The sequence below is a fragment of the Sciurus carolinensis genome, chromosome 3 (assembly GCF_902686445.1).
Source record: "Sciurus carolinensis chromosome 3, mSciCar1.2, whole genome shotgun sequence".
Taxonomy (NCBI): domain Eukaryota; kingdom Metazoa; phylum Chordata; class Mammalia; order Rodentia; family Sciuridae; genus Sciurus; species Sciurus carolinensis.
The window spans coordinates 17,582,109-17,606,098 of NC_062215.1; the positions used below are offsets into that span (position 1 = coordinate 17,582,109).

The 23,990-nt window shown below is 52.2% G+C and overlaps 1 protein-coding gene and 1 non-coding gene across 2 annotated transcripts; both read left to right on the plus strand.

Annotated features, from left to right (window-relative positions):
- Positions 1–1,639: 1,639 nt before the first annotated feature.
- Wnt9b (Wnt family member 9B) lies at positions 1,640–22,830 on the plus strand. The gene is made up of 4 exons (XM_047544743.1): positions 1,640–1,766; positions 16,073–16,329; positions 17,376–17,641; positions 18,736–22,830. The coding sequence occupies exons 1-4, from the start codon at positions 1,684–1,686 to the stop codon at positions 19,207–19,209; spliced, it is 1,080 nt and encodes a 359-aa protein (XP_047400699.1). The 5' UTR covers positions 1,640–1,683; the 3' UTR covers positions 19,210–22,830.
- Positions 3,221–3,294, plus strand: Trnat-cgu (transfer RNA threonine (anticodon CGU)). The gene has a single exon. It is a non-coding gene; the product is annotated as a tRNA-Thr (tRNA).
- Positions 22,831–23,990: the final 1,160 nt, after the last annotated feature.

The following is a 23,990-nucleotide window of genomic DNA, read 5'->3' on the forward strand; positions in this document are numbered from 1 at the left end:
AACTCCTAGTAAACACCAGCACACTGTCTCTCCTGCCTGCAGGCATTAACAGTCATTGGTATTGAGTGCTAGCACCTGCTGGGCATCTGACATCTCATCTGGTCAAATCTCCTGCGAGCTATTTGTCATCATTCCTGTTTCATATCCGGGGATCATAATTTACATGACTGGAAGTCAGGTCTCTGCACACTGAACTGGGCCACTCAGCTTTAACAAACAGAACTGTGAGATTTGATAGGGCTGGCAGAGCTATTAAAGATCAACAGGTCTTCCAGTCACTCTGCTCATTTGACATAGAAACAGCCCAAAGAGCTCATTATGGCCGAGGAGGCACCTAACTTCCTAGCACCCTCTTCCCAACACCTCTCCCAGCCCCCTAATCATGTTGGTGCCCACCCAAAGCCTTTTTTTCTTGACTGGATCCAATGTCTGACTCCCAAAACATTTTAAATCTCGCTTGGGTCATGGGTTGTATGTCCCCTTCCTAGAGGTGCCGTCTCCTGCTTTGATCAGCACACTTCACTACAGGTATTGGAGTTAAACACCCCCCCCCCCCCCCCCCCCCCCCCCCCCCCCGCTTTCCCCCCTTTGGTAGTGGACACTGAATGCAGGGTATTACACCAGTGAGTTACATTCCATCTTTTTATTTTTTATTTTGTCTCACCAAGTTGCTGAGGTTGGCCCTGAACTTATGATCCTACTGTCTTAGCCTCCCTGATCACTGGAATTACAGGTGTGCCCTGCCCCCGCCCCGCACCCAGCTCAGACTTAAAACTTTTAAAAAGAATAAGCAAAATAGAACTTTGGGGTCGAGGACCCATCGGCTAGAAGTTCTGGCATCTACACACCTTAGAAAGCAGGTCTCTCTTCCCTCTATGGCTGTTCCTGCCACACGGCCCAGAGTCATAATTTCTGTCCTGGTAAACATCAACAGCATTTTGTGAAACACCCACTGAGACCCACGCTATGCGCCTTGCCAGTGACGATCAGCATCCCGTTTAGAAAATAAAAATCAACCAACCAACCAACCAAACAAACAAACAACAACAACAAAACCCAGGGCTCCCTTTTCATCCTCCCCTCTGACCAAAGACTCCTCTTGCTCAGCAAGAGGATCTCCCCAGTCACTGGGTATGAATTTCTACCGGAGTGAGGCTCAGCGTTAGGATCGGCCCTGCCCTCACTCAGCAAGTCCCGGGACTGCGGCGGGAGGGACCTGCACCCTCTGGGCAGGAAGGCTGACAACTATACGGATTTTCCGCACACTCCAGGAGCTTGGAGAGATTGCGCGCCCCTCCGCCCCGCCCGGGAGAGGCAGAATCTACATCAGTCTCGTCTTGGTACCCCCATCCTGCCTCTCCAGGGACTGGGGGCTTCACGTTCCGCTGCGGCGTCTCAGGGTGGGCGCGCGGCGCCAGGTGAGCTCTCACCTGGGGCGGTGGGAGAGGGAGCTAGGGGCGGGCCTAGGCCCGCGGCCCCACCCGCGACGGGGCGGGGCTAGGACGGCGGGACCAATGGGGCGGGGGGCTCGCCGCCCGGGGGCCGCCCCTCCCGCGCCGCTCCCTCCCCTCGCCGCTCCCGCTCCGCCCCACCCGGGTTTAAAGTCCCGCGGGCGGCAGGTGGCGGCGCTGCGAGCGCCGAGCCGCGCTGGGAGATGCTAGAGGGCGCCGCGCCGCCGGCACCATGCGCCCCCCGCCCACGCTGGCCCTGGCCGCGCTCTGCCTCCTGGCGCTGCCCGCCGTCGCCGCCGCCGCCGCCTACTTCGGGTCAGTGCCCGCCGCGTCCCGGCCCGCCCCCCTCCCACCACGGCAGGGCCAGCTCCCCGCTCCCCCGTCCACTGTCCCTGGCTCCGGGGAGGCCTCGAACTCAGAGCCTCTCCCAGGAGAGACCCAGACCACCTTGAGGTGGCGGAATTCGTTCCCTGAGCTGGCTGGTCTCAGGCTTCCCGGGTTCAGATTCAGATCACCCCTTCGAGAGTCCAAGTTTTTGGTTTCCTATGCCTCCGTTTTCCTCACCCCGCTGGGTGTCAGACTCCAGCCCAAGCTCTAGGGCTCTGCACGCGCCTCAGATCCTGGCCCTGTCTGTCCCAGCGCGCTCTGTCCTGTCCCTGTCCGTCCAGCGTCCGCCCCTCTCTCTGATGTCCTTTCTGGATTCTCACTCGCGTGCCCTGTGTGCCCCCATCCTGGGCTCTGGTCAGTCACAGTCCTTGCCTCGGACTCCTTCCGTGCCCTCTGCCTTCGCCCTGCGAAGGGGAGATCTGGAGGACTGGGCGCATGGGTGGGAGTGGATTGTTGCGAAGGCCAAAGAGCTTGCTGATCCAACAGGGATGGGGAACCGCGGGTGTTGGGGAGTGTCAGCTGGAGGCTGAAAAGGAACTGTCAGAGACCTGGCAGCGGGCGAATGCTCAGGAAAATGACAAAGAAAGGGAGAGAGGCCCATTTTAGAGGATGTACATGGTTGGAAAGGGAGGATCACTGCTGGGGTGACACCTGCCAGGAGAGTGGGCGGTAACCATGAGGGGAATGTTTGGAGCAAAAGTTATAGGGCAATTATTTCCAAGTCTCTTCTTCTCTGACCCTGAATTCCAGGGACGTGGTGGGGTTGGGATGGAGGCAGACATCATTCGTGGATGAGAAGGCATCTTCCTGACCTTCACCTAAAACTGACTCCAATCACCTGTATCTGTGACTTTAAACCTTCCCTTTTTTGGGGGGGTGGTTACCGGTAAACTGGATGAAGCTTACTGTCAGACCACAGCAAAGGCAAGAAAACACCCAGCAAGCGACCTGCCAGAGGCTGCTCTTAGGAATCCACCAGGGAGGGGTGTGCAAGGGTCTGAGGAGTCCTTTGCAGACTGGAATAAGTGCTGCAGGCTAATTTCCAGGTCATGACCCCTGGAAATTACATGCCTGGGCTGTAGGCAGTGGCTTCCCTTGGAATATATGGAAAAGACTGTCAGCCCAGACCCTAGCCCTGGGTCCAACTTACTGATGATCACTTGGTCTCAGGGCCTCCGTTTCTTCCTTTGTACAAAGGAAGACTTGACCTTGATATGCGACTCACCCCAAGAGCAGTGCACATATGTGATGTTTGTTTTCCCAGGATTTCAGGCTTGAAGGAGTTGCCCCAGCAGGAAGGACATATGGGTGGGCACAAACTCAAGTTGGATCTTCCCACTTGCTAGCTGGGTGCTCTTGTTCAAGGTACTTAATGGGTGGGTTGGGGATATAGCTCAGTTGGTAGAGTGTCTGCCTCGTAAGCACAAGGCCCTGGGTTCAATCCCCAGCACCGCAAAAAAAGGAAGAAAAAAAAAAAAAAAGGTACTTAATGGCTTTGTCCACCAGACTCTGATCTGTAAAATGAGAATAACAGTGCCTGCTTCATAAGAGGAGTGTGTTAGTACATGTAAAGCACTTAGGATGCTGTCTAACACATAGTAAATGTTCAACTAATGGTAACGATTATTGTTATTATTATTGTTGTTGTTAATAGTAATAGTAGTAAGGAAATCAGATACAGTATCTTAATGTCCCAGAGGACATCTGAGAGGTTTCTTTCTTTTTTTTTTTTTTTTTTGGGTGCTGGGGATCGAACCCAAGGCCTTATGCTTACAAGGCAAGCACTCTACCGACTGAGCTATCTCCCCAGCCCCCATCTGAGAGGTTTCTGAACTGGAATGGAGAAGACAAGGACATCCCCTTGAACATCGGCTCATTTCCACAATTCTTTTGTTTGCTTGGGTTTTATGGTTGGAGGTAGGAGCGAAGGTCGGGTGGGGTAGGAGGAGAGGGGTTCCAGGGGGTCTGGACCACCCTGGCTGGTGTATTGGAAGGGAAGAGAGTTCTCAACAGTGCACAGGGTTAGAATCTGGGGGCTGTGAATAGACACATCCTTGGAAAAGAGAGGGAAGATGGTCAGCTAGGGCTAAGTCCAGTCCAAGGGGTTTGAAACCACCTCTTCCAGGTCAGGGGCCCTGGCAGGCAGAGCTGCTAGAGTATACCCAAACCACCACCACCCCAGTCTGGGGACCAGGACAAATGTGTGGAGAGTAAGATAAAATTAGGGCCTCATTCTGTTAAGTATTGGGTCCCAGAGAATGGACAGGATTCAGCTGGGACTCTCACTGAGGAAACCCTCTTGGACTCAATTAATGCCAGGTTTCCAGATTCCTATCTGAATTTGTTCTTTGGAAGGAATCTGATATCACTCTTCCACACTTTAGTGAAAATGTGAAGCAATGTCTCTCTCTTCCCCAGGCTGTTTGCTTGCTAAGTCATACTTCTGACTATAACTTGAAGTGCTTTCATTTATTTCCTAGTAAAAGAAATTTTGGCTATCAGGAGAGTAGGCGAGGATGATTTTGGTGAGAACAATCTTCTAGGGGGGACTTTGCAATCAGGCTTTGGATTTGGAAGTGACCAACCCCCTGCTTTAAAAAGGGCATGCATTATTATCCCCATTTTTCAGAACAAGAACCCCTAGCACAGTGAGACAGCCATGGCCTCAGGTGCTTTTGTGCTTTTGGACTTAGATCCTAATTCTGTTGATGGGAACAGTAACATAAATTGCAGAGAAATTTACAAATCACCTTCTGATGCAGCCTCTTTTCTCATCAGATCCTCAGAACCAATCCTGAAGTATGATTTCCAAAGGAAACTGAGGGTCAGAAAGATTCAGTGACTCACCCCATGTCACACAAATTAGTGGGGGCAAGATAGAAACTAGGTCCTGCCTTGAGTCTATGTTACATGCCTTGCAGAAAATGGCTTCCTGAGCTACGACTGTGTGATGCCCCAGAGGTGAGCCAATCATTCGTTGTTCAATAAAACCTCACACCTTCCTATAAAATGGGTAGTGTCATCACCCACAGCTCAGCAAGGTGAAAACATCTGCCCAAAGTCACACGGCTAGCCAAAGGCAAAGTCTGGATTCAAATCCAGGACTATGTTTCCATAAGCTTCTTGTCCTGTCCCTAGAAAGGGAAGACATTCACTCAGTGCAGATGCCATTTTAGAAAGCATCACCAAAGAAAAGCTGCGTTCACAGGAATGCCTTCTAGTTACAAAGCTCCTGGGAGGACTAAAAACTGGATTGAGTGACAGGACCTGGCATGGGCCTGGTTTATCACATAAGCAGGGCACTTGTTTATAAAACTGCACAGAAGTTAAGATTTGCAGAATCCCTGAGTTATCCAGGCCAAAGCATACCCTCTTGGGAAATCCTAGACTTCCAGTGCCAGGACCAGGCCTGTCAGGCTGGGAAACCGTGGGACCTGCAGATGCTGAAGACACTGGAAACAAGTGACTTGACCAAGGACAGTATAGAAAGCCGAACAAACTTGCCCCCTGAGCCCTGGTCCCCCTGTCATCGTGGCATCCTCTGAGAGCCCACCTGATAGCCTGTGGTCTTGGGGCAGGCTGTCTCCCAGGATGGAAGGTTTGTGGGGTGCCGCCATTGGGGTTCCATTGCAGAAAGAAAACATAAACTCTAATTTCTCCAAATTATTATTTCACATAATAAAATTCATGCCTTTTAAGTACACTGAGTTTTAAAAAATGTATATTCCTGTGCAACACATTTGTATTGACCACGATTATTCTATGGAACATTTCCACCACCCCAGAAAATCCCCAGGCCTCTTTGTGATCAACCAACCTTTCCCTTCTTCACCAGCCCCAGCCTATCTCAATCCCCTGCTTTCTGTCACTATAGATTAGTTCTGCTGTTACAGTGTTTGTGTAGATGGAATCAAAGCTTTTCATGTGTGGATTCTTTTGCTCAACCTAACATTTTGAGATTCATCCATGTTGTATGTATTGGTAGCTCTTTCCTCTTTATTCCCAAGTACTATTCCATTAGATGGATGTACCACATTTTGTGCATTCATTTCCCATTTGGATTATTTCCAGTTTTAGGCTGCTCTCAATAAAGCTAGTCTAAGACCCATGTGCACCTCTTTTGTGGACCTATGTTTTAATTTCTCTTACAGAATGGTCTAGGACTGGAGGGTTGGATCATATGGTAGGAATATGTTTGACTTATAGGAAATGGCCGAATGGTTTTCCAAAGTGATAGTACCATATTATGCAGTTCCAGTTGCTCCATATTCTTGCCGACTACCATTCACCTTCGTTGTGGCCAATTTAGTGGGTGTGCATTACTATCTCCATGGCTCCATTGATGAGGGGATGTTGGATGTTTGTTTTCATGACTTACTGGTCATTTGAACTTTTCCATTGGGTTATTTGTCTTCTTGGTAATGAATTTTAAGAGTTCTTAATATATTTTGGATCCAAATCCTTTGTCTGAAAATATTGGCAACATCTTATCCCTGGCTGTGGCTTCCCTTTTCATTTTCTTATTGAAGAGCAGAAGTTTTTCATTTTGACAAAGTTCAGTGTACCTATCGACTTTTCCCTCTGTGGTTTTTTTTTTATTGTCCTATCCAAGAAATCTCTGCAAATTTTGGGTGGGTTGTGGATAATTCCTCTCATGTTTTCTTCTAGAAACTGCACAATTTTAGCTTCTACGCTGAAGTCTATGCTGCATTTTGAGTGTGTATGGTGTGAGGTAAGGGTTGAGGCATATTGCTTCCCACCTGGGGCTTTTTCCAGTGCCATTTGTTGAAAAGATGAGCTTTTATCCATTGCATCATTTTTGTAAATCAATTGGTCTAATATCTGTATGTCCATTTCTGAACCTTCGATGTGTTTTTCCATTAATCTATGTGCCTATCTTTGTGCCAATACCATACAGTATTGATTAACGTTGCTTTATAGTAAATCTATAAACCAAATGCTCTGTGTTCTCTAACTTTGTCCTTCTTTTTCCAAATCTTTTTGACCACTCAGTTCCTTTGTGTTTCCACATAAATTTTAGCACCAGTTGTCAACATGCCCACGAAAGCCTTCTGAGATTTTGATTGCAACGGTAATAAACCAATCAATGGGAGATTGACATTCTACCACTGAATATTCTGCTTCATAAGCCAGTTGATTCTATCTATTTAGGACTTTTTAAAATTTCCCTTAGCAGCTTTGTAGTTTTCAGTGTGCTGATCTTGCAAAATATTTTTTTTAAATTATTCCTAAGCATTTAATGTATTTGGATACCATCATTTTTATTTAAAAAAATTTTTTAAAGAGATTGTATTGGGTCCTGAGTAAAACAGGGTAAGAGGAAAGAAAGGGTAAAAGAAAGTTTACTGCTTTGGGGTGGTGGATTAAAAGCCAACCCTCTCTGATAAGAATCATCGTGTTTTGGGAAGGAATTTGGGCCAACTTGTCCCTGGCCGAGCTGTAACCCCTGAGGACTTGGGCTCCCGAGTTGGGCTCAGGGTCAAACCAACCCCCTCAGTGGATGGTGGTAGAGTTTCTGTGACTGAGGAGGAGACAGAGGAGGGAGGGAAACAGAGCAGGTGTCCTCCCGGCTGAAATTGCCTAAGGGAGATCCTGGCGCCTTTGGGATTGTGTGCTCAGGTAGAAGCTGGATTCTGGAGGGGTGGGCCAGGTCATCTATAAAGGTGATCCTCACTCTGGGGTCAATTGGAGCAAGATGGGAGGTGACCCAGGCCCTGCTGTGGTATAAGGGACAATGGAGGAGTTCATATCCTCCATTTATCACTTATTAACTGACCCAGGGCAAGTCAAGTATTCTGACCTCAGTTTTCCCATCAGTAAAATGGAATAATCTTTATCTCTCAGGGTTATTTTGAAGGTTAAATAAATGTATATAGGGCTATGGATGTAGCTCAGTGGAAGAGTGCTTGCCTAGCATGTGCAAGGTCCTGGATTTGATCCCTAAACATTTTTAAAGTAAGTAAATAAAATATATAATACATGTAATATATACTATTTATTATATATATTATATATACATATGCAAAAATGCTCTCTATACATAGAGTCCATGAAATCTAGTGATCTGCCTTAGAGCATCCAAGTTAAGGAGTATCTTTGCTAAAATCTATTCCTTCCTCTCTATATCTTTATCCCAACTGTGTACAATTCAAAACACATTGAATCTTTCCCATGCTCAACACTTTCCGTGCATTATCTCATTTTACCATTGTGGTAACCCAGGAGATGGGTACTGGCATGAATAGCCTCTTTTATAAATGAGTCGGAAAAAAGCTCAGAGAGGCCAAGTGCTTTGCCCAAAGTAGCACGGCTAGTGGCTAGCAGTGCCAAGATTTGAATTTTAGCTTACCAGAATCCACAGCCAACCCTTTCCCTTCACCCCTGCCTTATGCTGCCTGTTGAGTGCCAACCTGAGGCATGCTTCTTCCTTCAATCCCTCTCCCCTCTACCCTGTCACCCTTGCACTTCACTAGCATGTATAGGGGCAACTAGGTGTGCTCAACTCTTGATCCGTTACTTTTTGTGTGGGTATGGCAGCACTAGGAGTTGAACCCGGGCCCTGACACAATCTAGACAAACATTGTGCCACTCAGCTACATCCCAGTCTTGTTTTTTTGTTTGTTTGTTTGTTTTGTTTTTTTTAAGTTTGATTTTAAGGCAGGGTGTCACTAAATTGTCCAGGTTGGCCTTGAACTTGAGATCCTCCTGCCTCAGCCTCCTAAGTCATGGGATTAGAGGCGTGCACCACTGTACCTGGCTTTCATGCGCTCGTAGCTCCCTTTGGCAGAGGTCCTGGGGCTCTACGGTTGGCTCTGTCCCCCACAGTCCTTGGTGTCACCCCCTGGCCTGCAGTGAGTGTCTGGGTGGGCAGTGACTTCTCCCTTTTGCTGGCCCTTGCTTCCCCCTAGATTCTCCTCTCCTGCTGCCCTGTGCCCGAGGGCTGTTCCTCCCCTGACTTGGGGCTGGCCCCGTGAACTCAGGAAGCCAGGGAGGCTGACCTTTAAGGCTTCCAGTCCCATTCTCTCCACTTCTCCCCCTCACCACGATGGGCTCTCCCTTCTCTCTATATGAACCTCCCCTTTGCTCTTCCCTCTATCTGGTCAAGTAGGTTCTCAGTACTCCTGGTACTGCATCAGACTGTCACACTTTAGTATGAAAAGGGAGGCCACATCTGTAAGTCTAACTTCTGACTTTTGACCTTTGGTCAAAAAAATACTGAGTGTCAGACCAGGGAAAAGCAGCTTTTAAACGGAAGAACTAGACACTGTGGCATACACCTGTAATCCCAGCGATTCGGGAGGCTGAGGCAGGAAGATCACAAGTTCAACACCAGCCTCAGCAACTTAGCGAAGCTCTTAACAACTTAGTGAGATCCTGTCTCAAATAAATAACTAAGAAAGAGCTGGGGCAGGGGCTCAGTGGTAAAGCCTGGCTGGGTTCAATTCCCAGGACCAAAATAAATAAATTAACAAACAGAAGGCCCTCCTCTCCCTTCTTGAGGTTCTACCTCCTCTACCCTCAGGTGGTCAGAGGAGTCCAGACCAGACTTCCTTCCCTTAAAACCTGCCTTGTGTCCCATCTCCTTAGACATTTGCCATGACAATGACTGATTTTGCTTCCTTGAAGGGTTATGTTGAGACTGAAAGCAGAAACTGTCAGGCTTGGTAGAAGCAACCAGAAAAGCTGGGGCATGTCCCAGCGCTGCGTTGAATTCACCTTGGGCCATAAATCCTACATGAATTCCCAGGGCACCAGATGGGTCCAAGCAGAGACCCGCCCACTTGGCAAGGCTCTTGTCCTCTGCTTCCCCGCAGCAGCCTCTAAGTTGCCTCCCAGGAGCCACCAGGGCAAAGCTTCTGCCACATGATCCTGCAGGGTCTGGCCGGCTTTCAAACATGATGATCCTAGAGATGTACATCTGTACCCAGCCAAGGGTCTGGGGAGGTGCTATAACCCAGACTTAGAGGGTGAGGGATCCCTTTGCACAGGATTGACTTTGAGGACCCTCTATGGTCACTGCCACCAGAACTATGCATACCAGGGACAAAGTCTTCCTCTCCCAGCTTCAGTCTGAGCCTGAGCAAAAAGGGGGGCGGAGCGGGCGGGAGGAGAAGCATTTCCTCCACAGATGTTGATCCAGCCACCCTCTAAATCTGGAGATGGTTGAGATGCAGAGTGTGCTGGCGCTGGCTGTGGCTGTCACTCAGCTTGGAGCAGTGTCTCCCTGATGCCCTCCTCAGCAGGCAGCCTGGGCGAAACAGGAAGTGGAGCTGTTCCTGGAGAGACAAAGCCCACAGCTGGGCTGGGCTCTTTTCTCTTGGAGCAGGGACTGGGTGGGGGATGAGACTCTGGAGTGGGGAAGATGGTGGCCAGATTCAGTCCCTGGGGTGGGGTCGTGGGGCCCTGGGGTTAAGAGCTGGGAAGGAAGAAAGGCCTGAACGGGGAAGCAGAGCGTGGCCTGGTGTTTGTGGGTGGACCTGGCATGAAGCAGGTGGTCAGTGAATACAGGTATAAATGACAAGCAGGTGCGTTAAGGAGGGGTGGGGACAGTTGGAGCACAGGTAAGAAATGGTAGCTGTTGACCTTGCCAGGCTGACCAGTAAGGGAGTCACCGTGAGGGAGGTCCAAGGTGATGTGGAGTCCTGGAGAGGAGAAAGGGGCCTAAAGGTGGAGAAGGGGACGCACTGCCCAGAAGGGGGTGCCCTGGACAACCCAGGGGCCCCTCTGTGGTGAGGGGAGGCGAGTGGTCCCCGGGTGAGGTGGGAGTAGAGGGCTCCCCTCTCTGAAGTACATCCAGCCAGCTCCACGCTGGTCAGGTGCCGCCAACACCAACTGCCCTGCATGGGAGGGGTGGGGAGTGGAGAGCGTGGAGCGGGTCGGGGTGAGGGGGGCTCAGTGAGGCCAGGAGAGGTGGGCTGAGATGCTGGAGATGAAAGTACAAAGGAGCAGCGACCATGCAAATGGCCCCGCAGCGGAAGCCTGCTATCAGGAGCATCTAATGGGGCTTTGCCCGGCCGGGCCGAGGCCTCAGGCAGCACAAGGCTTTCCTGGTTCTCAGGAAGCTGCCTGCGGTTGGCATGGGCCCTGGTGCCAGGCACAGCTCCTGGCACCTCTGTCTAGAGGTCCAGACACGCTGGCATTGCCTGGTGCCCTGGAAACAGCCCACCTTGTCCTCCCGCCCCCCAACTGGGGGCAGCCTCTGCTGAACCATCAGACTCTGTGGAGCAGAAACAAGGTGGGGGTTGGTCTGGAAGAACAGCCTGGGGCTCCCCCAAGTGATGAGAGAAGCTCCCACCTGCTCAGCCTTCCCCAGACAGCCCGGAGTGCTCCCCAGGCGCTTCCTCTGGCCTCCTTGCAACCCCCATGCCTCCCACTCCAGGCAGGGTTGGACTGGCCAAGGTCAGGTCGTCACCTAGATGGTACCAGGAATTCACCTACTGGTTGTTCCTCAGGGAACCAGGCCAGTGCAAGGCTTTGTTCTTTCTCCTGCTCCTTGGGGCCTTGGAAGAGTTTGGGGTGACTCCGGAATCCAATCAAATTCCCCTGCAAGACTGTGAGTTTGTTGAGTGTAGGACTGTGTCCTTGCCCAACACAGTGCCTGGCATGCAGTGGGCGCTCAATAATGACACCTATAACTTACTGTGTTTCCAGCACTGTTATAAGAGCTCTCCAGATGTTAACGTCAGCAACCCTGCAAGGCGGGTTCTGCTGTTACGGGCAGGAGGTGAAGCACCCTGCCTAAGGCAGCCCAGGTGGGGTTTGAACCCAGGCGGTCTGGCTCCCATCCGGCTCTCCCACAAGCCAATTCATATCTGTTAGATGACCAGACTGCCCAGGCCAGAGCAGCCTTGGGGATGAGGTCCTCGGGTCCCCACCTTCCAGCAGGCAGCAGGTGATTGTTGAAGGGTGAGCTCCAGTTCCAGCCTGGGGCTTGGACGCCCCTTGGGGTCCTGCTGACGTCAAAGAGCATTTCCCTAGGAAGCTTTCCCCAGGGCCCTAGGAACCATCTGCTGCTTCTTCCAAATCCACCCTGATGGGGCAGCTGAGCCAGATCTGCAGCTTGGAGTGTGAGAGAGCTGAAGGAGGAGGGCGGAAGGGCCAGAAGTGGACAGAGGGGACCTGGGAGTGGGTGACTGTGAGATAAGTCCTGAGGGAACCTTTGGCTTTTCTCACTCCAGGGGTGGATGTGGTCATGGGTGCCCTGGGGTCAGAGCCAGAGGGCATCCCATTGTGTGTGTGGGGTGGAGGCTTCTGGTCTGAGGACCACCCTGACCATTAGGGACATGGATTGAGAAGCTGCAGAAAGCAGGGGAGCACAGCCTGGGGGTAACCAAAGGAGGAGAAAGAAGCAGGTCATGTGGTTATGGCTTTCTCACTGGGAAAAGAGGTTGGAAGTCAACCTGGGGGAGGCCAAGGGGGACAGGAGGGGTGCGGACATGCTGGGCCAGAGCAGGCGCAGCCTGATGGCGTGATGGGCCCAGACGGCACAGGAGCACTCAATTTAGGCAGAGGTCCTAAGGAACTGCTGACCCCAACCCCTGAGACCAGTTAGCAAGCTCACAAATGATGGCTTCTCTGCTCTTCAGTTCAGAATGCTGGCTCCTTCTGTGGCTGATAGTGAGGGATTGACCGCAGGGCAGTGTCTTCCTTCAAACCCCCAGTGTCTGGATTCATAAGACCCATGAAGCTCACTGGAACCTCTCCAGTTCTGTCTTACCCCATGGGGTCCAGCTAACATGTGGGGAATGGAGACTTCCTCCAGGGATCCCATGGGAGGGTTCTCAGGTCTGGGGTTCTTCCAGGGGAGGGAATTACAGCTGTTGCACCCCGAATGGGCTGGAGCCTGTCAAGCCCAGAGTTCTCCTGGGACCCAGGAAGAACGCTTCCCTAGCAGTTGTCATAGAATGGCCTTGCGGAGGGGTAGTCACTAGTACTGTTTATGGAAATAGATTGAGTCATTTTTCTAAATTTGATGTCATGGTACTTTCTTGAAAGGAAGTATAACCCCAAGCTGCAAATTTATGAAAGGAAAACTCATTCTTGGAACTACCCTTAGGTTGTGGGGACCCCCACCAAATCGTACCAGGGAAACTTCATGGAGAGCAGCCCCGGGCAGACCAGGGCCCAGTGTGGCCTGAGGCCTCTGTGCGGTTGGCTGCCTTTCCTGACCATTAATCGCTACTAAGTATCATTACCGCTAATAAAATTAACAGGCTTTATACTGGACTTTGGGAACCATCAATCTCAGGACCTATTACATGAAAATTTTAAAATCAGTGACTGGAGATGAGTGGAAGGGTGTTTACTGAGCCTGGTTCACAGTGCAGCTTAGAAAATTCTGGTACTCTACAGCTGTCAAAATGTTATAACAAAGGACAAGTTTCTTAGCTAGACAAACCAACTCTCAGCCTTTACTCTGCAGTTAGGCATGTCTTAGGCAAGAGCACAACCAAGCCTCAGGAAGACCTTGGGACCAGGGCCTAAAATGTTCCTCCTAGTCTCGTCTCTGGTTCTCCCAATTCATTTGGTTCATTCTTTTCCTCCCTCTTTGGGTTGGCTCCCTCTGTTTATCTTTTATGTCACAGGCACAGTCACCCAAAGAGAGAAAGGGAGAGAAAGCAACTGTATGCACTCTTATTCAAATTCAAAATTCCCATAGAAAGGACTGATTGGCTCAGCTTGGGTCATGTGATCTCCATTGACCCAATCAACAGATCAGAACAGCAAGGTCATGCAATATGAAATGGCCAATAGGGACCACATGGTAGCTGTGTAGGTAGAAGGAATATGTGGGCAGCTGACCCAATTAGGGGTCCACAATAGTTATTTTAATGACTCAGTAATAGGAACCAAAAAAAAAAAGGCAGATATACTAATATATACATAGTATAACACTTAATGCAATTAATATAATATATAATGTATTTTTATAATATGATATATATATAGTTATAATGATAGAATAAAAATAGCTAATATTCTCAAAATGGAGTTTGAGACAGGCCTTGAAGAATGTGCAGCCCCATTGACCAAAATTCCCATCACTCCCTGTTTGTTCTCTGGTCTGTCAATCAGCTTCTACAAGAAGGTCCCAACTTCTGAAACAGGAATTGTGTAAGCAAAAGTTTCCCCTTCCACCAGCCCCTGTTGGGGTGAGGAGGACGTGTGGGCTCTCTGCAGCAGCCCCCAAGTTGGAAGTCAGTCAAGACGGGTCCTCCTCAGCCACAGCTGACCTCAGGTTCTGCTCCAGACCTGTCAAGGGTCAAGCTCTGAGCTTTCCTGCTAGGTTGTAGGGAGGGGTTTGGGTATAGGCCTGGTGGACTGGAAATTTACCCATTTGCCCCCAGATTAATGATTAACGGGCCCCTGCCCTCACCCTGTCTGGGAGAGGAGCCCAGGGCCAGGCTGGCCTGGAGGAGCCTGATAGCATCTGTCTCTGCTCGGAGGTTTCAGAGATATGCTCCACACTGGGTTGGCTGCACCTGATGGATTTGGGATCTACAGGGCACCTGGGGTCTGGCCAAGACCCACACCCTCTAGCGACACTTCGTATTCTCCAGGCAGACAGAGAGGGTGTGGCATCCAGCCAAAAGTCCTGAGGAAGGCAGGTGACTCCAAATAGGAGAGCCTGTGCCCTTGGCTCAGTGGGATGATGGCCCCTCCTACCCTTGGAACTTGGCCACGGGGTTTACCTTGGCCAGTGACACATGAGCAATGGTGACAAGTGCCATATTGAAGCAGGAGTTGAGGAGCCATTGTCTGGTTCCACCATTGCTTTTTGACCCTGGTTACAAAGCTGGCCTATTCCAAGAAGGGGTGCTTCTTCCAGCTGGGTCCTGGAATGAGTTATAATCCACCCATATGGGTGCCAGGGCAGGGGACAGCAAACATCTTGACCTAGTAGCACCATGTCACAGAGAGCTTCTGGAAGGAGGGAGGTGGAGCCCTGATTCTAATCCCACTCTGCTGCTGAGCAGTTGTATACCTGAGCCCATCACTGCCTCCTCAGAGAACCGCTGTCTCCTCCTCTGGACAAAGGGAGACTCTGCCCAGTTAGAGAGGAAGACATTCTGCAGAAGGGAGAAGCTTGGGACCCAGCTAGCAGGATGGCAAGTTGTGAGTTTCCCTGGGGCTGAGGCTCGTGCTTTTCAGGTAATCCACGCAGCAACCCTGGGAAAGTAGAGAAGATCGCTCTTTATACTTTGCAAAGGAGAAAACCCAGGCTTCAAGTTTGCACGGCTAGGAAGTGACAGAGTCAGGCTTAGAATTTGGTACCTGACTCCAGAATCAAGGGATCTTGGATATAGGATAAGAAGACTGGGATTTGCCTTCACCCAACCATCTGTCTGTCAGTCTGCCTACCTGCCTGCCGTCCTTCTTTCCTTCCTTTCTTCCTTTCCTCCTTCCCCCAAGCACCTACTACACGAGGCTTCAAATGGCCAGATGATTGACAATGTACCTGGGGTTCAGGAAACAATCCAGGTTTTACTGGGCAGTGATATAATGCAAGAGAGGTGGGACATGGGGAACTCTGCCTGGGTGTTTTCTTCACATCTACATCCCTTAAACCTGCCCCTCTTAAGAAGATGTCCTCCTCTGGGAGGTCACCAATGCTTTGTGCAATGTTCCCCAAACTTCCCCAATCTTATCAGCTGCCCAGGGGATGTGGCAAATATACAGATTCCCAGGCCCCACTCCAGAGCAATAGAATCAGAATTGCTAAGTGGGTTCTGGGAATCTGTATTTTTAAAAAGCACCCAGGCAGGACTGGGGTTGTGGCTTGGTGGTAGAGTGCCTGCCTAGCATGTGTGGGGCACTGGGTTCAATACTCAGCACCACATATGAATGAATAAATAAAGGCCTATCAACATCTAAAAAAATATAAAGAGAAAAAAACACCCAGACGATTTCTCTAATTGGGCGAATTTGGGAAATAGGACAGGGAAGAGCGGAAACTGGAATCTGGAAACTTGGATTTGAGGTTCTGCACTAATCCTGTCATAAGCGCCTTGGTCTCCTCTTCTGTAAGATGGGGACATACCCACTGTGGGGCTGGCGGGCTGCCCCAAAGGGCAGTAAAGAAGCGCCAAGAAGGAGTCTTCCAACAGGGCCACTTTTCGTCACCTGCCCCACACCCATGGGGATTGTCATCGCTCGCCTTGCCCTGTCACAACCCCATGGCTCACCCGTCCCCCTCCTGTCACCCTTTCCAGCCTGACTGGGCGGGATGTCCTGACGCCCTTCCCGGGGCTGGGCACTGCGGCAGCCCCAGCGCAGAGCGGGGTCCACCTGAAGCAGTGCGACCTGCTGAAGCTGTCCCGAAGACAGAAGCAGCTTTGCCGGAGGGAGCCCGGCCTGGCCGAGACCCTGCGGGACGCAGCCCACCTGGGCCTGCTGGAGTGTCAGTTCCAGTTCCGGCATGAGCGCTGGAACTGCAGCCTGGAGGGGAGGACCGGCCTGCTCAAGAGAGGTGGGGAGGAGGTGGGGGAGGACGGAGGGAGGGGGAGCCCTGGGGGGCCCTGAATCCAATCAAGTTCCCCTCAAGACTGTGAGTTTGTTGAGGGTAGGACTGTGCCCTTGCCCAACACAGTGCCTGGCATGCAGTGGGCGCTCAACAATGACACCTGTAAAAATAATAACACTGCACTTGGCCCCTCGAGTGAGAAGGGCCTTGGGGAGCCATGACCTAACTTCGGGTTTGGGGGAAAGAGGATCGAGGAAGACACAAAAGAGGGGACACCAGTCAGTTGCTGGGGGAGCCCACAGATGAGTCAGGGAGCCCCAGCCACCTCGCTGTGCCTTCTCCACATGCACGTGAGACAAGGCGCAGGAGCATATAGGATTGGAGGAGTTAGTCACTGGCCGAACACACGAGGCTGCTGCTTCATCTGTCTCTTTGTTGGCCACATCCATGTTTGCAGTACCCGCCCCCCATCCTGCCTCCCTCCCTTCTTCCTGCATCCATCCCTCGGCGTTTCCACCCACCCATCACCCCCTAAGCATGGAGGCTCATGGCGATCCAGGCACTGGGCTGGATGCTGGAGAGACAGAGCCAAATGTGACCCGTCTGCCTGCTGAAAGCATGCTGTCCAAAAGGGAGATAGGTCATTGGGTGACCCCAGTGTCCAGTGCAAAGGCTATAATGGGGGCTTTTTACAAACACACCAGCCCCCTGCGAGGCCAGCTGCTCTTCGTGGCAGGGGAGGGTCTGGGCAGAGGTCGTGGCCTGCTTCCCCCTCTCCCCATGTGTCACACCACCCCAATACACTGCAGAGCAGGAGGAGACACTGAGTCCCCCGGGAAGCCAGGTTTGGGTCACTCCCCAATGGTGTAAGCATAGCAGTGGTCCCGGAGGTGTGTGGCATGCTCAGGCGGGAGGCCCAAGGTCACTCTGCTTGGAAAGTGTCAGGAAGCACAAGAAGCCCACGGGCCTATCCCCCTGCCCTCAGAGAGCATCAGACAACCTCTGAGCTTCTCTCTTCCTTCCTGCTGATGCCCCCTGGCTGCCTGGCACAGGTTTTAAGGAGACAGCCTTCCTGTATGCAGTGTCCTCGGCTGCCCTCACCCATGCACTGGCCCGGGCCTGCAGTGCCGGGCGCATGGAGCGCTGCACCTGTGACGACTCCCCTGGCCTGGAGAGCCGGCAGGCCTGGCAGTGGGGTGTGTGTGGTGACAACCTCAAGTACAGCACCAAGTTCCTGAGCAACTTCCTGGGGCCCAAGAGAGGAAGCAAGGACCTGCGGGCACGAGCTGATGCCCACAACACCCATGTGGGCATCAAGGTGAGCACAGCCCCCAGCTGCCCAGGCAGGGTGCAGAGTCGGGGAGCAAGGTCTGTAGGAGGCTAGCACCCCATCCCACAGTCGCCCAGCATGAACATCATCATCTACTCTGGATAATTACCCGACCCTGGGAATGCAGTAGAAACAGGGAGGGGTCCTGAGCAGCATGGGCGACTGGGCAGTGGCAGGGCCGGTTGGGGCCAGGCCTTGGTGAAGCAGGAATGTGTTTGGACAGGGGTCTTCATTCCAAGGACATCATTCCATAATTTTGATCTAGTGCAACCCCTGCTTCTCCTCCAGTTCATGGGTAAGAAGATGCAAGAGGCCCAGGGAGGAGGGTACTTTGCTGAGGTCACAACAGTAGTGGGAGAACTGAGGGTAATAAGTATCTAGGTCTATTGGAGGGACCAGAGACCAATGCTCCAGTTTCTCTCTCTCTCTCTCTCTCTCTCTCTCTCTCTCTCTCTCTCTCTGTCTCTCTCTCTCTCTCTCTCTCTCTCTCTCTCTCTCTCTCTCTCTCTCTCTCTTTGGTACCAGGAATTGAACCCAGGGTGCTTAACCTTTAGCCACATCCCCAACCCTTTTAAAAAAAAATATTTTATTTAGAGACAGGGTCTCGCTGAGTTGCTTAGGGACTCGCTAAGTTGCTGAGGCTGGCTTTGAACTTGTGATCCTCCTACCTCAGCCTCCCTAGCAGCTGGTATTACAGATGTGCGCCATGGCACCTGGTTATTGCTCCAATTCTTTAGAAAATTGAATTCTGTATTCTGTGTCCTTATCACTGAGTTGTGTGAACCAGGGCTGCTGTGTTCAGTTGTGCAAGTTGTATACTTCACAAAAGTATACAAGTTGTATACTTCAGGCCAAGAGGAGGAGCTGGGGCTGAGATCTGGCCCATGCTGTTTGTTCTCACCAAGGTGTGCACTGACTAGAGGAATGGGAGTCTTTTGCTCTTTGTCTCCCTCACATGTCTCTCTCCTTCCTGTCCCCTTCTCATCCTCCTGACAGTCCTCTGCCTGGGTTGCACTTGGGGGCAGGCATGGGCTGCTGGGCCCAGGCCTCTGACCAGGCCTCCACTCTTCCTCTCTTTGCAGGCTGTGAAGAGCGGCCTCAGGACCACCTGTAAGTGCCACGGTGTGTCGGGCTCCTGCGCAGTGCGCACCTGCTGGAAGCAGCTCTCACCCTTTCGCGAGACGGGCCAGGTGCTGAAGCTGCGCTACGACTCAGCGGTCAAAGTGTCCAGCGCTACTAATGAGGCGCTGGGCCGTCTGGAGCTGTGGGCACCTGCCAAGCCAGGCAGCCCCACCAAGGGCCTGGCGCCGCGGCCCGGGGACCTGGTGTACATGGAGGACTCCCCCAGCTTCTGCCGGCCCAGCAAGTACTCACCAGGCACAGCGGGCAGGGTGTGCTCCAGGGAGGCCAGCTGTGGCAGCCTGTGCTGCGGGCGGGGCTATGACACCCAGAGCCGCCTGGTGGCCTTCTCCTGCCACTGCCAGGTGCAGTGGTGCTGCTACGTGGAGTGCCAGCAGTGTGCGCAGCAGGAGCTCGTCTACACCTGTAAGCGCTAAGCCGCCCGGGAGCCGCCCGCCCTGCCAGGACCTCCCGCGGCCTGCTTGCACCGCGTGTGTGCACACCCCATGCACACACCAGTGCACCCAGCGTGCTGCTCACCACTCCTCCCTCCAAGACCCTCGCCTCCCTCCACACTCAGCAGAGAGAAGCAACGCCTTGCCCCTGGACCCGAGGGTCCCGGACCTTGTTGAGAACCTGAAGCAGGAGGGAAGGGACAGGGAGGAAAACAGGGAGAGCAAGAGGATGGCAGGAGTAGGTTATCTGACCATCTCAATTCCCCGGATGTGTGGCCTGGAGCCATCCAGCAAACCACTGGGGGAACGCAGGGAAGGCAGTGCCCGCTGGAAGCACAGGTAGGCGTCTGTCTGGGATGGGCCAGTCCAGTCCTCTGGCCCTGCTCAGATTGCAGTCAGCTCTGGGTGCCTTATGTTTGTACCCCACCAGTGGCTTTGCTGTGCTAGAGATGGTGGTGGAAGCTACTTGCTTGGAGCAAGAAAAGCTTTCTGGGCTCCACTGGACCCAAGTTAGTTAGATATGTGACCCAGGTTTTTCAAAAAGGCCTGCACTGAGGCCTCATGCTTGTCCCGACAGCTGAGTTACCCACAGCCGCCTGGCACTGCTCAGTTAGACCAGCAAGGCAGACAGCGTGTAGGAGAGCCTGTCCCAAGGTGGGACTCGGACAGTGCAGCTGAGACTGGACAGGGAGACAGTGACCCCTCCTCATTTTCCTTGGGGGTCAAAGGAACCTTCAGTTGCAACCCAGAGGAGGGTGACAGCCTCCTGGTACCCAGTAGGGACATGGAAGCTCAGTGTTCCAGCCTGACCTGGCATACATTCTGGTCAACTCCCTGTGGCTGGAGTTCTCTGGTCTATGAGGCCCCCACACCTGCTGGTATTTGTGACGCAGAACAACTGTTGGCTCCTGAGCTGGGATTCAGGTTCCACTGCTACTCTTGTGGCTGCTTATCTAATGCAGGCTTTTGCCCTGGCAGAGACTTTGCTAAGCTTTGCTCCTCTCTTGGGCTCCTACCTGAGGAACAGAAGTGACTTTTCTAACGTCCTTGGGTCCTGTGGACCTTTCCAGGGCTACCTACCAAGGCCCTGTGTGGAAGGAGAGAAACCGGCTCGCGGCCCCGAGGCGTCTGACACTGGAGCCAGGCAGGGAGTCCCGTGGAGCAGCACGCATCTCTTCTGCTGCAGGATGAAGACCTCACAGGGGTCATTTTGCTGAAGGCTGTGTGCTTTACCACAGTAGGGCCTGAGGCCAGCCAGAAGGAAGTGACCTCCTTCGGGAAGCCCTTGGACGCTTGGCCAGCCCCACCACGCCCCTCCTGTAAGCTTCCTCTCCCCCTGAACCCAGGGTTCCTGACCCTCTGCTGAAACAGGAAACTCCAGAATCCACCAAGTGCTCAGAACCCTCATCCATGCCAGTTCCAGGAAAAAAGTCCCTTGGCTGGGCCCAGCAGCCTCCCCGAGACCTCCAGGGGCCTAGAGGAACCACCCTCTAGTGGCTCAGGGCAGCCTGGGGTTGCTGGAAGGATCTTTGATGGCAGAGGCTCCAATAACAAGTCAAACTGACTGAGACCCCTCACTAGATCGACTTTGCTGACCCACACAGCTGTCCCACATCTTGGCAGGAGGAGGAAAAAAACAGCCGAGGGCCCACTTTCTAGCTTTTTCTACGTCCCTGCTGTATTGAGACTGTTCTCAGCCCATCTGTCTTGCTCCCCTGTGACCCCAGCTCTGCCTCCCCCCTGGCTCAGCCTTGGGCATGAGGCAGCAGAAGCTGCACTGAATGGAAGAGGGACTTGGGAACAACCTGGGGCCCAGGGCTCCCTGACCTACCATCCCACCATCTGGACCCCAACTCTGTGGCTGTCAGGGCTGGGGTTGCAGGAGGATAAAGGGTGGACTCAGAGGACCTCAGCCAAGGCTGGCCACTTGACACCACACTGACCCCCCAGGTCATGGGTCTGGGTGCAGACTCTGAGGCACCTCAGTTGTGGGGGCCTCTCTTGCAGCCCTCTCCCTCCCTTCCTGTCCCTTTCTTTTTCAGTTACCCAGAGAGATCCACCTCAGCCCTGTTGGGGTCCTCAAGGACGAGAGCAGCCACTATCCCCTCCTTCTCCAGCTTTAAGAGAAAAGCTCACAGGGTATTTTTGTCTACCTCACATATATAAAGTTTTTAGAGCAAAAGAGAATAATTTATATAGCTAAGATATATGGGAAAGTATTTATGTTATTTATATAGTTTCTCTATTTCATGAGCAGCATATATGAGTTTGTGCTTCCCCAGAAACCCTCTGTCTTGGGATATATGGCCCAGCCTGACTGGGGCCCCCCATTCAACTGGACACCAGGTGGCCAGGAAGTCATGAAAGCCTGTGTCCTATGACCATGACGGTCTGTCTTGGAGCTGGTGAGCCTTCGTCCCCTCTGTGAAGAGTCCTGCCGGGCTTGATCTGGATCCTCCTTGAGATGTCTTTGTGGGTTCTCTGCCCTTCTGGGTCCCAGAACCCCTTCCTCTGCTCCAGCAATGGTGTTCTGTTCATAATAATAACGACGAGGATGATGATACCTGGCGTTTGTGAAGCACTTTCAATTTTCAGAAACACTCTGTCTCCTTGATCTCACTTGCTTCCTTCATTATCCCTGGGAGGTAGATGGGCCCACATTACTGTGCCCATTTTCTAGATGAGGCACATCTTCATTTTCCAGAAGAGACTTGTTCAGTGACATGTAGTGAACGTCTACCTGGGCCAGACACTGTGGGAGCCGACTTACCCTGAGCTTGGGCCCCAAAGTCTAGAGCCATCCTGAGCCCAAGGACTCAGGGAAGTGACCTCTTTCCTGGCCTCTTGGATCTGGATGGTAGGTCAGCATTTCCTCCAAGTTGAGTCCCATGGCTCAAAGACTGGGACTGCCCAAGAGGCCTGCAGAGACGAGGTCCCCAAGGTGGTCATTCCAGGGGGACCTTCTGCTCATTGCCCTAGAAGGTCAGGCTACACCACTGGGCCCCTCCTGGCCCACAGATGTGTTCTGTTTGCTCTCATTTGTGTTTTTCCTTTAAAAAGGAATTGCTTTCTGGATTTTTCTTGAATAATCAGTTACACTGGGCAAACTAGGCCTGCATTCCCTCCTGGCTGCAGGGAACCAGCACAAGGGACCCCTATTAGACAGGATGCATTAGGGGTCCCCAACTTGCAACGCTTCCTGTCCCAGCCTTCCTCATTCATGGATGCCTGACTCGCGTGAGCAGAGTCTGTTCCTGGCCTAGATAAGACCAGCAACCCTGCATCCTTGTTGCCTGTCAGACGAAGGACACACAGACCTACACCAACCCTGGGGATTATTTCTTGCCCTTTAAAGTTTCCTTTCCCAACGACCATGAACCTCCAAAGCTTTTTATCCCAACACATTTTAGAATTATGATGGGAATTAGCGTTTATCGAGTGCTTGATGGATTCATCCTTTCAAGCAGCCATTCTTTAGGGAGCTCCTACTGAATGCAAGGTGCCACCCTAGGAGCTAGGGTGCAGCAGTGTATGAGACCAAGTCCCAGCCGTATGGGGCTGACATCCTGGTGGGGAAGAAAGACAATAAACCAATAAACTACATGCCAGATATTTGTACTTATTTCGTCTTGATTTATTTAACCCTGTCCATTGGCACTACCGTCTGCAATGGTTAAGAATAGAGGCTTGGACTGGGAAGGCTCCTAATTACAACTAGCAAGCAGCAGTGTCGGAATCTGAACCCAGATCTGTCGGCCTCCAGAACACCGACTGGTTTCTTTCTTCTCTCCATTACTGTGTTTCCTCAGGAGCCGGTAAAGCAGGGACGAATTATTCCATTTTATAGTTTTCGGGTAAACTGAGGCCTAGAGGAAGGATGTAATACATCCCAGTTTATATATCAAGTCAGACCAGGCCAGAGCCTGGGTCTGCCCTGCACTTAGTATTTCCAGATCCCTCACCCTGTGGCCAGCAGCATGGCGGGTAGGGGTTCAATAGGAGAAACAAGAGCCAGGGCCAGGCAATGATTTGGACCATCTCTATATTCAACCCCAGAGTCCCTCTGCCTTCCCAGCATGCTTTGGGAAGCTGCTGCTCTTGGGGGGCCCCTTTCTGAGCAAGGGCAGCAAAGAATGCTTAACTCCCAGCCCAGACCTGCCTGCCCCAGCTCTTCAGCCCTGCTGGGTGGGGGCCACATTGCCTCAGCGGGGGTCTTTGGGAAGAGAGGGAGCCCTGAGGGCACTACACTTCCCCTGCATGCCCGTCCTAACATGTTTCTGCTGCCCAGTGTTCTGGGGTCCGGACTCCAGTTGGTTCTGAGCAGTGACAGACATTGAAACATCAGGCTCCAGGTTATCAAGGGATTTCTCACCTGCTCTTGGCATGGCTGGCACCTCTTCCTTTGTACAGCTAGGGGATCCGAGGCACAGGCTGGCTAAGGGCTACACCCACACACCCAGGGCCACATCGCTAGCATGCCACCGGGGCCTTTCCACCCTACCTGCCTCCAGCCTCCCCCACCCCAACTGAACCTTCCCTGCTCCTGCCCATAAACCGGTTCCTGAACAGGCCCTCAGGCCTCTCCTCCTCCCGCTGCTGAAGCTGCCACTCTTCCTAGGGGATCAGGGCTTGTTGAGACAAACACTAGGTGGGTTCTTACCCATGGCATCCCCCCTTCAAAAACATTTGCCCATTCTGTTTCTCTCTCTCTCTCTCTCTCTCTCTTTCTCTCTCTCTCTGCATGTTTACTTTGTCAAAGATTT

Bases quoted from the DNA above. Each gene is read 5' to 3' on its own strand.
- Wnt9b (XM_047544743.1), top strand. From the start codon at position 1,684: ATGCGCCCCCCGCCCACGCTGGCCCTGGCCGCGCTCTGCCTCCTGGCG. The intron at 1,767-16,072 runs GTCAGTGCCCGC...CACCCTTTCCAG, and splicing joins GCCGCCGCCGCCTACTTCGG to CCTGACTGGGCGGGATGTCC. The intron at 17,642-18,735 runs GTGAGCACAGCC...CTCTCTTTGCAG, and splicing joins ACACCCATGTGGGCATCAAG to GCTGTGAAGAGCGGCCTCAG.